Source organism: Durio zibethinus, chromosome 17, assembly GCF_047325235.1.
Source record: "Durio zibethinus cultivar Kanyao isolate XHJ-2024 chromosome 17, ASM4732523v1, whole genome shotgun sequence".
Lineage (NCBI taxonomy): Eukaryota > Viridiplantae > Streptophyta > Magnoliopsida > Malvales > Malvaceae > Durio > Durio zibethinus.
In genome coordinates this window covers 19,931,353-19,946,930 of record NC_143178.1, presented here as the reverse complement: position 1 = coordinate 19,946,930, position 15,578 = coordinate 19,931,353, and the positions used below count along the sequence as shown (strand labels likewise).

The following is a 15,578-nucleotide window of genomic DNA, read 5'->3' as shown; positions in this document are numbered from 1 at the left end:
AATAGTGAAAACTCTAAGTCTCATTACCTTTATAAGATCGCCTTGCATCAATCTAAACAAATTATTAGGAGAAATTAGAAATTTAACAATATTAAACTCTCCAAAAGTAATTTACTTCATTTTTTACAAACTTGAAAATATATTAATACATATTATAATAAAATTACTTAGAACACAAAGTGTCAATGTTCAATTATGAGATAAACAATCACTATTAGAAAAATAGCCTTTACCAACGAAATTTTTTGTCGATAAAGGTCATTTTTTGGTCGGTAGTAACAGTAGTGATGGATTTACTGACAAAAAATTTTATCAATACTAGCTAAGTCGATAATACTATTCCGTCAATAACAAACAAAATCCATTGGTAATATTTATTTTTTAATTATATTTAATATATTTTATTTATAATTTATATCATTTTTATTTTATTTTATTTTTAATTTATTTTAAAAGTAATTACATGAATATTAAATATACATAAATAGGAAAAATGAATAAACAAAATGCTCCATTTTATTTATAAAAAAATGTAAAATATTTACAAAATTGTTTATGAAATATATTAAATAAAAATATAAAAAATCCAATTTGGGCATTAGCTAATATTTAAGTCCCAAATAAATAGTAGATATTGATGTTCATCTCACAATCTCAATAGGCACCTACCAAGCTCTTCTCTAGTATGAAAATCAAAGACATGGACCCACATATCTTTTCCTCCAACACTGAACTTATTGCCATGCTTTGCTTCTAATGAAGCTAATTCCACATTGCATGGCATGTTGTAGCTTTTCAACAATCCAAAACTAATAAGGCCAAATACAAATGTTAGCAGCCATTGGCGAAAGAATAAAGTTTACAGAAGCTATCCAACTAAAGACTTACTGGTTTGCATCCCAAAGCTTAATAGTAGATCCATCGGTAGTGGTTGCAACCATCCTAACTCACTTCAGCCCTGGTGACAAGTGATTTGGTCTCAAGTGTTTGAACAATTTTGCCACTTCTTAGATCCCACAACTTACACGCAAACAGGATTTAGCGGTAACAAGGTTCAGGAAGTCATATAGACAACCATATAATCATGTGAAATCACTGCTTCAGTGATAAAGACACAACATGGATGTCTTAACCACAAATTTATTTTTTTTAAATTTTAATAAACCAATGCATCTAAGGTTTGACCAAAACATCCAACATGGAAGACATGATTGTCAATATATACACAGAACATTTTCCCAATAACGTAAACTCAAATGTCTCACTTTTTCTTTACTTTCCTAATTCTATCAAGTATATATGAAAACTTAGAAATTCCCACACGGCACGATATTAAAAAAATTTATAAAGTCAACCACCAAATGTTGGCACCAGCATTATTTTTACCCAAGTAAAATGAACCCAAGAAATGTTTTATAACTAGTATGCATAACTTGCAAAATGCCCTAAAACTTCCATGCTTGACTTTTAAACTTAAGAAACAATATGCATCCATTACACAAGCGCAGAATAGTCTACCTATTAGACATTTTATCTCAAAATCCTCGAGTGACGCACACTAATTCAAAACATATATGATACTTGTCACAAATGAACTATCTTATGGCAACCAATTGTAGAAAAAAAAGTAAAGGTGTTATCAGTTAAACACAGTCATACTTAACACCATTAGTTTTAGTGCAAGAACTTAAAATCATTTGGTCACTGTAAATCCATGCAACAGTTGTAATTGAACCAAGAGAATTATCCACTTGTCTCAAAGTTGCATCTAGCCGATTCAAATCAAATATTCGAAGAATTTTCTCAACTCCACCAGTAAGTAGAAAGTGTGTATTCTGTACAAATATAAATTATTTAATTTTTATAATTATTATTAAAATTTAACAAATATTAAATATAAAATATCCATAAAAACATATATAAATCTTAAAACCAACATAAATCTTACAAATATAAAAGTTAATAAATCTATAAAAAAAAAAAAAACCCAACAAATCTCAACAATACTCTACAACTAAAAAAAAATTACTCAACAAATAAAAAAAATTATTCAACAATACTGAAAAAAAAAAACCTAAAAAAATTAACAATACTCAACGTTAATATTCAACAAAAAAATCTAATAAAAATAAACTAAAAATTTAACCCAACTAAAACTCAACAAATATATAATTAAAAACCCAATAAATCTCAACAAATTTATAACAAAAAATTAATAATAAACTCAACAAAAATACTAAACAAAACTATTGAAAAAGGAACATTTAAATAAACATTACCAATTGACGAAAGAGGGTTTGGTACTGGTTGGCCAATGACAGAACACGGTGGGCAGAGGAGAGACATGAAAGGTAGAGAGGGAAGGAGAGAGTGGGAGAGAGAGAGAGAGAGGGATTAGGGATTTGAGGGGTTTTGTTTTTGTTTTTTTTTCTTTTTTGGTTTATCTGATTTTGGAAAAGAAAGATTCAAATTAAAGCATGTTTTTTCGACGAAAATACAGACGAAAATTCCGTCGACGTTGTGCAATTTTTTTTTTTTTTTTGCAAATTCTTTTTATTAACAAAAATTTTTCATCGATAAAAAATTACCTACAGATTGCAAATGAAAAATTTCGTCTATAAAATACGTGACAATTAGCGTCAATTTCTCACCTACAGATTATTGACAGAATTAATTTCGTTAGTAATCCGTCGATATTTCATCAGTAAATATCAAATTTTTTACCACAATCTGTTGACATCGATAATCTGTTGATAATTACCGACAAAAAAATTTTATAATTAAAAATTTGTCAGTGATAATTTTAATTCTGATAATGAATAAAAATTTTCTTGTATTAGCCTTAATTTAACGGGGACAAATATGATCACAAAAATTTTCAATGCTCTCAAAACTTTAAGAAAAAAATTTTTATAATAAACCCAAATGAAATTTAAGAACTCAGCCGGGGCAACAAGCCCACATGTTTCTATGGAGATCCGTCCCTATATCAGTATATCAGTACAAGAAGAAGTTAACTTTGCTGGGATTTAATTATGAAAACATACCCATCTTCCAAAACAACAATTCCCCACCAACATTTTCAAAAACAAAAGATTCCAAAACCAAAGTGATCCACCAAAATAACGAAGAAACTGAGAAGTTTCCAAAAGCTGAACACATGATAATGACCTTTTCTTGAGGGGCAAAATCATGAGGGGATGGGATCATGAGAACCATGGCCGCCACCGATCTACAAATTTGCAAATAAAGTAAAATATACGTGAGTTCATCATACACAAGTACACAGTGTGCAGCAACATATATAGAAAATTAGAGAGAATGTTTCTCCCTGATCGAGCATTATAGCTTTTTCCATAAATGCAGGTTCAAATTTAAAGATTTATGCATTTCAAATGTCTAAGAAATTGACACTCATCCACTGACATACCAAAAGTCTTTGGAGTATTATTAGGAATGCCAACTTCAATCACTTGAAAGAAAACAGAAAGTATCTAAAGGCAAAAAGAACAGGAAAACAGTCAATATGACCCCTTTGGTCAAGGAATCAATAAAACAATTAGTAAGATTGAAGAATGAAGGGAAATTAAAGGGCTAATTCAACCTTCTTAAAGATTATCAATATTTTACCATGTGGTTGACAAAATAATAATAAATAAATGTCATTTTTAATGCATATATGATGGATAGAATAGTATGATAATTATTTTATATTATATTTGATTTGTATTAATTAAAAATGATAGGATTATATGAAAGATTATTATCCTTTTGGTATATGATGATTCAATTCTTTCAAAATAAAAAGAATTTTTTTTAATTTATAAGATTAAATTTAAATGCTTTATTATACCTTTAAAAATTATATTAATAATTTAAAATTGTATAAATTTTAAAGAAATATAATTTTAATCAATAAATAAATTACCCTATCTTAATATTTGCATATACCAAACATAAGATAGGATTGTATTATTTAATTTAATAATATTCATGATATCATCTTATCTTATTTTATCATAATTTTGTGTATCTAACATGATAAAAAAATCCAAAACAAAAGATTTTATTCAAGGAAACTAAAAGTTCTTTCAAGCATACTAGATCAGTTATCAAATAAGGTGTGAGATGTATTTTCTTACAGAATTTTAACTTGTATCAATGACTTGAATATTGGCAGTTTTAAATTGTGGAAAACCATTATCAGAACATACATCACATGAAGGAAAGGGATCAAGAGACCAGGGCTACCACCAACCTACAAATTTGTAAATAAAGTAATATATGTAAGTTCATCTTACATGAGTGCACGGTGTGCAGCAACATATATTAATAATTAGAGAGAATGCTCATTGGAATGGTGCAAGCTTAGAAAAAGGGTAAAATAAGGTATATTGAAAGTTTGATGGTGATCGGTAACGACGATATATCTAAGTCTTTAAGATTCGGTTTTCTAAGATTTTTGTGAAAATGAGGAGTATTTTTGTAAAATTACAACCAGTCTCAGTAAATGTTAGGATAATTCTGTCATTGGCATGTGGCAGTTGATTGCTAAAGAAGGCACCTGCAGCGGCGATTGTGGACCGAAATCTGGAGAAAGAAGAGAGAGAGGATTGGACAAAAGAGCGAGCGTAAAAAGAAAAAAAAAAAAAGATTTTCTGTCCTATATACTAGTACAAAACTGATGCGCTTCGGAAAAAGAGAAAACAAAAATAGAAGGAGAAAGAAACAAGGAAACGAAAGGGTCGAATCTAACCCCACCACGTCTAGTTCATGTTTGGGCCTTTAATTTTGTTTTGACCCCATTGCAAAAGATAGTAAGTTATAATTTATTCTTATTATTATTATTATTATTATTTATAGTATTCTTTAATTATTTGAAAATTTAAAATATGATAAGAAATTTACTCTAAAATTAAAATATAATGGTAATATTGCATTAGTTAAAAAATTAATAGTAAATTTGGATACCTCAGTGGTAAATTTATAACTTAGACCATATTATTTATTCTAGTATAATTATCAAATGGGTACAGATATCATATTATTTATACTAGTATAATTATCTAATCGGTACAGATATTTCCTTGATCCAGAACTTCAAGGACCAAAGGATAGCAAATTAAGTGCAAATCATCTCATTTCATTTCCATCAATAAAAAAGCAGACCACGGTCTGCATGATACACTTGCTAATTAAACCACAAATCTTCATGTCACTAATAGCTAATCAGTTCTTGCAATCTCTGACATACCCTTGTAGTCTCTACACCAACTCTAGAAATTATAGCCTGCAATTTGACAAATGAAATTTAGGTTTTCAGTTAAAGAAAAAAAAAAACTAGTATAAAATAAATAATTTATTTGAATAATTACTCACCCGAGCATGAAGGGTGTGAAAAATCTTGCCACCCACGGTTGAAAAACTTGCACTTACAACTTCAGCTCCTTCTTGCTGAAGAATGCTAATGACTTCATATAACATGAAGTTTTTATTCAATCCAGTTATTAAAACCACTTCAATGCTAGACCCCAAGTCTTTTAATTCAACCACCGGCAAACTTAAACCGCCAACCGGTTCAGTCGTTTTCATTATACTGCTGCTGCTGCTGCTTGCTTCCATTGATTTCATCACTTGTTCTTTGATCTCCTTTAATTTCTCTGTTCTTTCTCTCAAATGCTTTATGTAGGCAGCTGCAAGATCAAGCTGATCTTGTTGTGATACATTTTCCTGAAAATCCCAATTTACAAATGCTTTTTTGGGTAAATAATAGCACAAAAATGGAATGAACTAGGACATGCTTCAAGCCCGCCCTGGTTATTTTCGGTGACGTGGAGAAACAGTGAACAATGGGAGGCAAATCAAGAGTGAAGATATTTCAACGAAATATGTCAGAGAAGGACAGGAAAACGAAAAATTCGTCTTTTATGTCATCCATATATACTCCATACTCTGTAATCTAAGTGGTGGATAGAATTAAAAGACAACATTTACTTGCTGATAAATATCAGTTCCTCCTAATTAAAAATGCTATTTCTCGGTGTTGGCTGTCTCACTCTCTATGGCTTTAGAGTTAAAGGTCGAGGAAAGTGAGATAAGCGGATGATTGTGACTATATGGAGCTTCTTTCATAATTACTACTGGTGCTGTTAATAATTGAAAATACTTATTGAAATTAAAACAGCAGGAAAAGAATCCTTGAAAAATGAGCAAGGAAAATGAAAATTTTTAGGAGACGTAGAAATGACATGGAGTTGGATTCCATAAAACTTGATAAGGATGTTGGAAAGTTGATTAGAAAATAGGTGTTGTATCAATAGGATTTTCAACATTAATACATTACTATATATATGCTGACTGATAAAAATGTGTATTTTTGTTTTCTTTATGTAGGAATCAAGTAGCATATATAGGGAGGATTGGAGAAGTTAATGATTAGAAAAAAAAATTTTATATAAAAGTGTTGTAATTTAAAAATAAAAAAAATCTCTTAATATTTGAATTCCAATTTTACTAAATGTTAAAAATAATATAAATCAACTTATCTTACCTCCGAATTCGGTTAAAAAGATTATTAAGTAGTTAGAGAGAAAGAAACAATTAGTCAAATTATCTGATTTTGCTGCCAGACTGACTGCAATTAAATGGACATTGTCAATTGTATTATATATGCATTCACGAATGAGTACTCAATGCTCCAAGCTCTTCAGCAAAGAATTTCATAAGTAGGAAATCATCATCTTTCTTACTAATGGAAAAAATAAGTAACTGGAAAGACCAAATTCAACAACCCAGAAATCAAATGACTGAATTAAACAAGTCAAGTACTCATGACTGAAGACTGATGAATGGTGAAAAAGAAAGAATGGAGAGAATAACTGTGTATATATATATATAATACCTTAGAGGTTTTGAAGTAGTGATGAGGAATAAGAGAAGCAAGCCCAAAGCACAAAGTATTCATGTGAATTCTACGGTTCCTCTCGATGGTTTTCCTATCAGGTTTTGAAGTCGAGTCACCACCATGGCTGTTCCTCTCCATCTCTCTAGCTAGCTTTCTTTCCTTTCCAGTCCTCTTGATAGCCAGCCCAACAAGCAAATACAGAGACAAATACTGTCGAGAATCCCTTACAAATACAGAGATGATTAGACTGGCTGACAAATATATATCACACACGCCAAAGGGCAATGGTATTTTTTGTGATTAAAGGCTTTGATGTCAAAATGGACAGCTCTTATTCATACTCATTTTGGCTAGCTTTGTGGATATTGTATATTATTCCATTCTTCAAAAAAAAAAAAAAAAAGAAAGAACGAGTAAAAAGGAAACGTCCCAGGAAAGGTTTAGGCCTTTCGCTCATGTCATGTCTGGTCAGCTTCTGTGTTGTCAAAGCAGTGGGGACAATCAACTCAGATTTTGGTCCTTTTCCTTAATTAGCACTAGTTTTGTCAAAGTTAACTGTTAACAGATGTTTCTCCATTCTTAACAGGTAGGCCAGCTCTTGTTAATCTTAAGTTGACCCTTGACCTTTTTGATTGCTCGTGCCCCTGATGCGCCGCAACGATCCATTTTCCCCGGGTTACCACCGACCACTTTTTTTATCACTGTTATTTTATTTTTATTTTTTTTACATAAGAAGATGTAATTTTAAAATAAAAAATTATAAGTATTAAAATTCAAAATTTAAAATTTAAAATCATTAAATATTATTTATTTAAAATAATTATATAACTCAATGGAATTAAATTTTAATTTTTTTTGTTAATTTACTTGCTAAACAAACATCCTTATTCATTTTTGTTTTCAAAGCCCCTTATTCATTAATTACTGTTTTATTTATTTTTTACTAAAAAAGCAATAATTGATGCATAGGAAAAAGCATTGCAAGTGCAAGCGGTTGAATTTTAAATTTTTTAAATATTAATTTTTAAAAATAATTATATGAGTTAAATGGATTAAGTATGGACTTTAATTATTGTTTTATTTTTAAAAATATATTATTAATTAATATTCAGATTTTCAATTTACTTTTATTGTTTAATTTTCGACAATTTAAAAAAAATATATGCATACTCTACCCCCATGATATTTGAGCTATATATGTATAATGCATGGATAGTCTTCATTCTTTCATACAAGTTATTACTACTCTTTTAAAGATTTAATGATGTGAAAATAGATTTTTAAAAAAATTTTTTTTTGGACCCAATATAATATGGCTTTTCTTCCCATTCAAATTTGCTACTTGTATTTAAGATTAGCCATGCAATTTCTACCTTTGATAATCAATATGATTGAGAGGGAAAAAAATTTTGTTGACATTGTAGTAGCCATAAAAATATACAGCATTTAAACTTAACTGCCGCAATTAAGAATTCAACTGGATTAAAACGTTAAATCAAAGCTTTTTTTTTTTTCCTTAAATCCCATGAAAATCAAATGTGGACAACCGATATGAAATGAAGAATGAAGGGAGTAATAATTTTTAGTACCAAAAAAATATATAAAAAAACTAAATTTAGTCTTTGAATAAGAAGAACAATTTTGACATTTAGTGCCATTATGAATTCAAACTTTCATTTCAAGTGACGCATCAATTAGGAATTTTCAAGTCATATCAATACAGTAGAATATCTATAATCTATAACAATATCTTAAATTGAGTTTTTTTTCTTTTATTTATTTTCCTTGAAACCTCAATTAAGGTTTTAATGGTTACCATTTGGCCATCAACTGTTTCAGTTTTTTTTTTAAAGAATCATAAATAAAAAAAATCAAGCAAAAAAACTTTTACAAAATCCTAAAATCACAAAAAATAATAAAATATCATCAAAATGTCAATTAAAAAAGTAAACTAAAAATCTACACTAACTGTCATAACATATAAAATTATAAATTTATAGCTAGACTTAACAAATGAATGGAGTGGCCACTAATCTTTTTTACTGGGTGTGATTGACCACCTAAGGAATCTATTTTCTTAAGGAGCTCCTAAGCTTGATTGAAGGTACCTAAAAGAATAGATTCGGGTTTACTAATCAGAATAAGGTTCGGGAGTTCGGTTACATGTAGAGAAGGTTATAGTACCCTCACATACCCATCCAAAGGATGGACCATATTATTTTAAATTTATTCTAAGGTCTTAAGTCTAATGGTTTCAAATTTTTATATTAAATATTGAAAATAATTCTTAAGATTCTCACATCAATCTGGTAGAACTCTTAAAAATATTTTCTTATCTCAAAAGTATTTAAGGATCCCATTTGTTTCATTGAAGAGGCTCCGTCATTGGAAAAAGATTTATTTATTATCTTTTGTCGAAAATATATCTAATTATTCCACCATTTTGATCAAATTAAAAATATTTTCTCTTTTTTAATTTTTAAATTCTCTCATTTGGGCCTATTTAAAATTTTTTTTTATTTTTTTATCTCTAAATTTTTCACCATTTGAGTCAATTTAGAAAAAAAAAAATTTCAAAATTTCAAAATTTTTCACAATTTAGGTCTATTTAGAAATTCTTTTTTTTTTGGAAAAAAAATAATATGATAATTATTTTTTATTGAAATTTCATTTAAATTATTCCACCATTTGGGACAAATTTAAAAATAATTTCTCACCTAAAGATTTCTTAGGAATTTACTATTTGAAATTTTTGAGAATTTCATCCTTGTTTAATTATCAAATATTTTCAACCCAAATTTTTATTTTTTTATTTTTTATTCTTTTTTGATTGAAAATAAATATTTATTATTGTTATTGAAACTTTATCTAAATTATTCCATCATTTAGGATAAATTTAGATAAAATTTCTCACCTAGGAATTTTATAAAAATTTACTATTTGAAATTTTTATAAATTTCATCATTGGATAATTAATATTTATTCTCAAAATTTATTTTTTTTTTAAATTTAATGATGAAAGAAAAAAAAAAGAAAAAAACCTAAAAAAATACTAAATAAAATAAATAAAAAATAACAAAGAAAAACAAAAAAAATGGCTCAGATGGCGGTTGGAATTCGACTTGGCTACAGATACAGGAAGAGGATGGAACGATGTGGCTCGGGGCATGGCTCGCGACTCAGCTCGACTTGAGTAAAAGGTTGGAGACGGGTTAAAAGGCAAGTTGCGCTTCGGGTCGAGTCGCCATGCAATAAAACACACGGATCCTGGGTTGAATTAAAACGCCAAAACAACATTGTTTTGGAGCCACTATAAAAGGCTAAATCTCAGTCTTTTTCCTTAGATTCCACTTTCTTTTTCTCTCCCTTTCCCTTTCTTTTCTCTTTTTCTCTCTCTAGAACCAGATGAATTTTGGTTGAATCTCCTCCGGATTCTAGAAAACGTCACTGGAATCTGGGTTGGTTCCCAAAAAGTTCACGAAAAATTCAACCAATGTCTAAAAATTTCGTCGAAATCTAAAAATTTTCCAAAAAATTTCCAAAAAAAAATTTTTTTCTCAAAAAAACTAAAAAAAATTTTCTCTCTATTTGCTGTGTTTCTATGTTTTTTTTTTTTTTTTGTGAGTGGCTTATGTCATTCTTAACACTTTTTTTTTCTTCTATTTTTTCTGTGATTTTTTGTGTGATCTTTTTTGTGCTGTTGTGTTTCTGTTTCTGTGTGGCTGTTTATTTATAGAACTAGATCAGAAGAATTTTTGATTAATTGGGAGTCCCCATTTTGATTGGATTTTCACATCATCAAAAAGCCTGAGAATTATCCTAGAGAGATTGAAACCAATTGCAATTTTGCTAGTGCCTATGCACAGCAAAATTTGTATTTTTTTCTTTTTCTTTTTTTTTAAAATAATATCTTATTATCTTAAAATAAAATAAATAATAAAAACTTAAAATAAAATAAATAATAAAATGTCAAAATAGAAATAAAATAAATAACAAACAGTTAGGCCTAACTACTTGGGCCCATTGAATTGAGCCCCAATGGCTTAGGCCTAAACCTTGTTGGATCAAGCCCAATGGGATTGGGCTCAGACCAATTAGGTTGTCTACAGTTGCCTCTCTTTGCACATTTTCTGTGAAACAAGAATTGTGCAAAGATGTAGACTCCCAATCAAGACTCAACTCGACACTTCTCTTTTTTTTTATTTTTGTTTTTTTTAAACAAAGCTCATATAAACAGAGGCTTAATGACTTTGTAAAAAAATAAATGCTCCTCTAAATAGAGGCACCACAACTTTTGAAAAGTAAATTGCTCCTCTAAATAGGAGCACCACAACTTTGAAAAAATAAAATGAACCTCTAAACAAAAACACCACAACTTTTGGAAAAATAAATTGCTATTCTAAACAAAGGCACCATAACTTTTGAAAAGTAAATGCTCATATAATCAGAGGCACCACAACTTTTGAAAAATAAATGCTTTTTTAAACAAAGGTACCATAACTTTTGAAAAATAAAAGGCTCATTGATAATTATGTCTAGAGGAGTCATAGATTAGATCTAATGAAATTTGTATTGAAAACTCAAAGATTTACAATTTGAGTTCAAAAATCAAAGGTTCAGATTTGTAAGAACCTTTCAGCGTTGCAAGAATTTACTAAAATTTTATTCTCAAAATTTCAGTTTCATAAGGATTCAAATTGCAAGATCTCAAGATTCGCATTTGAAAATTGTAAGATTCGCATCCAACATTTAAAGATTCTCATTTGAATTTAGGAGATTCACATCCAAAAGTTCAAAGCTTCTCATTCGAGTCCAAAGGCTCACATTTGACAAATTTTAGGGTTTCACCCCTTAAAGATTCTCATTTGAGTTTGAAGATTAATATTCAATAAATTTTAGGTTTCACACTTCAAAGATTCTCATTTGAGTTTGAAGATTCACATTCGATAAATTTTGGGTTTCACACCTCAAAGATTTTCATTTAAAATTCAAAGATTCTCATTTGAGTTCGAAGATTCACATTCGACAAAATTTGGGTTTCACACTTCAAAGATTCTCATTTGAGAACTTAAAAATTCTCATCAAAAGATTCCCAATTTCTTTTTCAAGTGACTCAAAATTGTGCATATAATGAATGTCATGATTAATAATGCAAAGGTTTTCTCAATGATGCAAATGTAACAATCTAGATTCTCACAATGCCTTATTCAAATGCTTGTTGGCTGATGCATGTCCAAACAAAGTTTTAATTCATCGAATTATGTGCATGTACTGTTCAAACAATAATGCCAACATAATGCATGGAATGTGAATGTCAATAATGTCATGAAATCCTAAATAATTGTGGTCATATGGTTCTCAAGACTTTACCATTTTGAGCTTTATAGCACTAGCCATCTCAAAATAAATTGTCTTTTATTGCTTGATCGTCGCTCATAGGCTTTTCAACACTAGCCACTTTGGAACAAATTTCATCCTCAATCACTTGGTCACCACTCATAGGTTATGTTGACTAATTTATCCCTACATTCATCACCTGATCATATCATCTTTTCAAAATTTACCCTTTCTTCATTTTGTTGGCCAATCCATCACCATGTTCATTTCTTGGTCATACCGTGTGTCCTTTCAAATCTTCTCAAGCTTTTGCACTTTTTTTTTTGCTCCCTATCATCCTAGATTCTTTTTTCAAAGGAATACAAGAATCTTTTATGCACATTATCATTCATCCATCATCATTTTAGTTTTTGACAATTGTAATGCAATCAGACATTTTCTCGATTCATTTGGGGATGCAACAATAAGAACACAAGGTGAATTAGATGAAAGATGATCAACGAGAAGTGAGTCTAGTACAAAAATAAATGGATAAATGAACAAATTTGATGCATATCAATTGGGATGGTATTGAATGGTGTGACAATATCCAAATAATAAACATTTAGATAATTTTTAACTTTAATCTAGAATTTTTCAAAAACTCATTCCATTGACTTTTCAAAATCATATTGAGCTCATTGAACTTTGCCTCAACTTTGATGGATCTTCAGATGTCTTTAACCTTTCTTCATGTGATCTGTTTATCCAACTCTCAGCTTAGAGATTTTTTTACCCAAATCGCCTTTTCAGGTTTTCAATTTGAATCTTCCTTTTCTCTCATTTTCATCTTTTTTCCATTCTTTCATTTTTTCATTTTTTTCATTTTTTTCATTTTTTTTTCATTTTTTTTATTTTTTTATTTTTTCCTTTCTTTCATTCTTTCACCCATTATTGATATCTTTTTCACATCAATCTCTAGAGCAACGAAGCATGATTCTATCATTTTATCACGAGTATACCTTAGCCAAACATATGATCGTTTAATTTGAGCACTCACATTTGATCCAAATAGGCTTTTAAAAGTTGTAATGTAGGCCATAGTGAGGGGTCATGAAAGAAATGGATAAAATAGGCTCAAAACATGTGTTTAAAGGGTTTAAAACTAAAAGATCATTTCTCATCATTTGATACAACTTAGCATTTTGCCCCATTCCACATCATTTCCCTATTTTTTCCATTTCATTTCTCACAAAAAGATTATCATTACTTTGTCCCAACTTGTTTGTGGCATTTTTCTTTTCTCTCTTTTTTTCATTTTGCTTTTCTTTCTCTCTTTGAGACCTTTTACGATCTTTTGTCTCTTTTTCTTTTTTTTTTTTAAATATCCTTCAATGTAGAGGGTGATCTTTCGTCAGGATTTTTTAGAAAAATAAATCATAATAAGCTCAAAGGGGTAGCAATGAATGATTTTTCAAATGGTAAAAGAAAAATAGCAAAATTTCATCTCAAATGTGAATGCTTTCCTTGAACTTCATCTATTAAACAAAAACACGCTCATGGATCTTTGCACATTTTCAAGGCATATCTATTCCACATCTGCTAGTAGCTAGCTTCTTTTGCTCAAATAGTCTTATCAGATCAATGTGAATGAGTTCTCAAAATTAAATTTTAGAATTATTGTTATCATTATCTAAATATTGATCATCTGAAATTTAAGAGTGGGAATGAAAAGTATAAAGGGTAACAAAGTATGAAACCATGGTTGAATGAAAGAAAAAATGAAATGCGTTATCCTTGCCTTTTATTAAAATGATAACAAATGTAATCCTATTGCATAAAAGAAATCCTAACATTACTCTAAAAGAAATCTTAAAATGATAAGAAACTTTCAACCAGTCTTATCTTCATTATCCAAAATTGTGCCCCTATGCAATTAGGTGAAGAATCTTTATTGACATCTTGCCTCCTGATTCATTGCAACTTTCCAAGCCTTCTTGGATCAACGTGTTCTTGATTCTCACTTAAAACATTGACATTGTGATTAGGCAAGGGTTACTACTAACATTAGGTGTTGTTACTTCTATTTGATCAAAACTTATCATTCCATCTTTGATCAACCGTTGCACCTTATACTTTAGCGTAGTGCAATTTTTAGTGGAATGACCGACAATTCCCTAGTGGTAGTCACAGTGAGCTATAAGATCATACCACTTGGGATAAAGTGGCTTGAACGGCTCTACATGGCCAGAGGCAATCAAGTGATTACTGTAAAGCTCTCGGTATAACTTCATATAAGTTATAGGAATTAGGTCAAATATGAGTTTTTCTCGGGCAATTCGTTACTCTCGTAAACCACTTATTGGGTTAACAGGATGAATATGAGGTCTTGTAGGTGGTTGGATGTTAAAGTCATATACAGGAGCTTGGGGGCTAAAAGTAGGCTGACATGTGGATAAGCAAAATGCCAATGGTGTTGGCTGGTATGGGTAGGATGAGGTGTTGTTTACAGTAGGATAGTGTGGAGAGTAACCTTATGGATAGGGTTGATATCCCCTGAACTATCTATCAAAGCTCACAGTTTGAGCTTCAATCTTTTTCTTCTCTGATGCTTTTTTGGTTTCTTCTTTTACCATTTTTAATGGCATTTTCAATTATTTTACCTGAGATCACCATGTCAACAAAATTCTTTATTGCATTCCTTATCATCTTTTTATGATAGAGAGATTTTAGGGTGCTGATAAATAACACTATGGTCTTTTTCTCAGTCAGAGGAGACTGCACCTAAGAAGCAATATCCTTTCACCTTTATATTTTACAAAGAAAGACAATCAAGGGCTAAGTCTATGATACGTCGGTATTGATCAATGAAGGCATGGGCCATATCGCTTCATGAATGAATACAATTCTTATCTAGCTAAACATACCATCTAGTAGCAAAACCAATAAGGCAATCTTGAAATACATGCACTAGTAATTTTTCATTATTAGCATGGGCTGTCATTTTTCTCCAATACATGGTGATGTGGGTCTTCGGGCATTTTATACCATCATACTTATCAAACTCTGACACTTTGAATTTCAGAGAAATAACTACATCTAGGACTAAACAGAGCCTAGTAGCATTCACTGAACCATAAAAATCAATGCCTTTTATGGCTCGTAACCCTTTTCCTCTAACAAGTTTATCTTTTATTTAGCTTTTAAGGCTTCTAAAGTCTTCTTCTCCTTGGGCCTCAATTTTTTTTCTCTTTTGGATCATCCAAATTAAGGACTGTTATTGATTCTATTACCTTATTGGTAAAGATAAGATTTACATAACTCTGATATTGTCCTGAATTTGAAGCTGATGGCATTT

At 29.8% G+C, this 15,578-nt stretch overlaps 1 protein-coding gene and 1 long non-coding RNA gene across 2 annotated transcripts; both read right to left on the bottom strand.

Moving 5' to 3' along the window:
- Positions 1-515: 515 nt before the first annotated feature.
- On the bottom strand, positions 516-3,266 carry LOC111274828 (uncharacterized). Its single transcript, XR_016328980.1, has 3 exons — positions 2,280-3,266; positions 889-958; positions 516-809 (listed from the first exon to the last, which is right to left on the bottom strand). It is a non-coding gene; the product is annotated as an uncharacterized LOC111274828 (long non-coding RNA).
- A 1,745-nt stretch (positions 3,267-5,011) lies between these two features.
- On the bottom strand, positions 5,012-7,539 carry LOC111289090 (transcription factor bHLH162-like). The gene is made up of 3 exons (XM_022879953.2): positions 6,902-7,539; positions 5,380-5,730; positions 5,012-5,290 (listed from the first exon to the last, which is right to left on the bottom strand). The coding sequence occupies exons 1-3, from the start codon at positions 7,040-7,042 to the stop codon at positions 5,219-5,221; spliced, it is 564 nt and encodes a 187-aa protein (XP_022735688.1). The 5' UTR covers positions 7,043-7,539; the 3' UTR covers positions 5,012-5,218.
- Between the last annotated feature and the right edge of the window lie 8,039 nt (positions 7,540-15,578).

Excerpts from the sequence above, each read along its gene's own strand:
- LOC111289090 (XM_022879953.2), bottom strand. The coding sequence starts at position 7,042 with ATGGAGAGGAACAGCCATGGTGGTGACTCGACTTCAAAACCTGATAGG. Across the intron at positions 5,731-6,901 it reads ACTACTTCAAAACCTCTAAG|GAAAATGTATCACAACAAGA; the intron begins GTATTATATATA and ends TGGGATTTTCAG. Across the intron at positions 5,291-5,379 it reads TTCACACCCTTCATGCTCGG|GCTATAATTTCTAGAGTTGG; the intron begins GTGAGTAATTAT and ends GTCAAATTGCAG.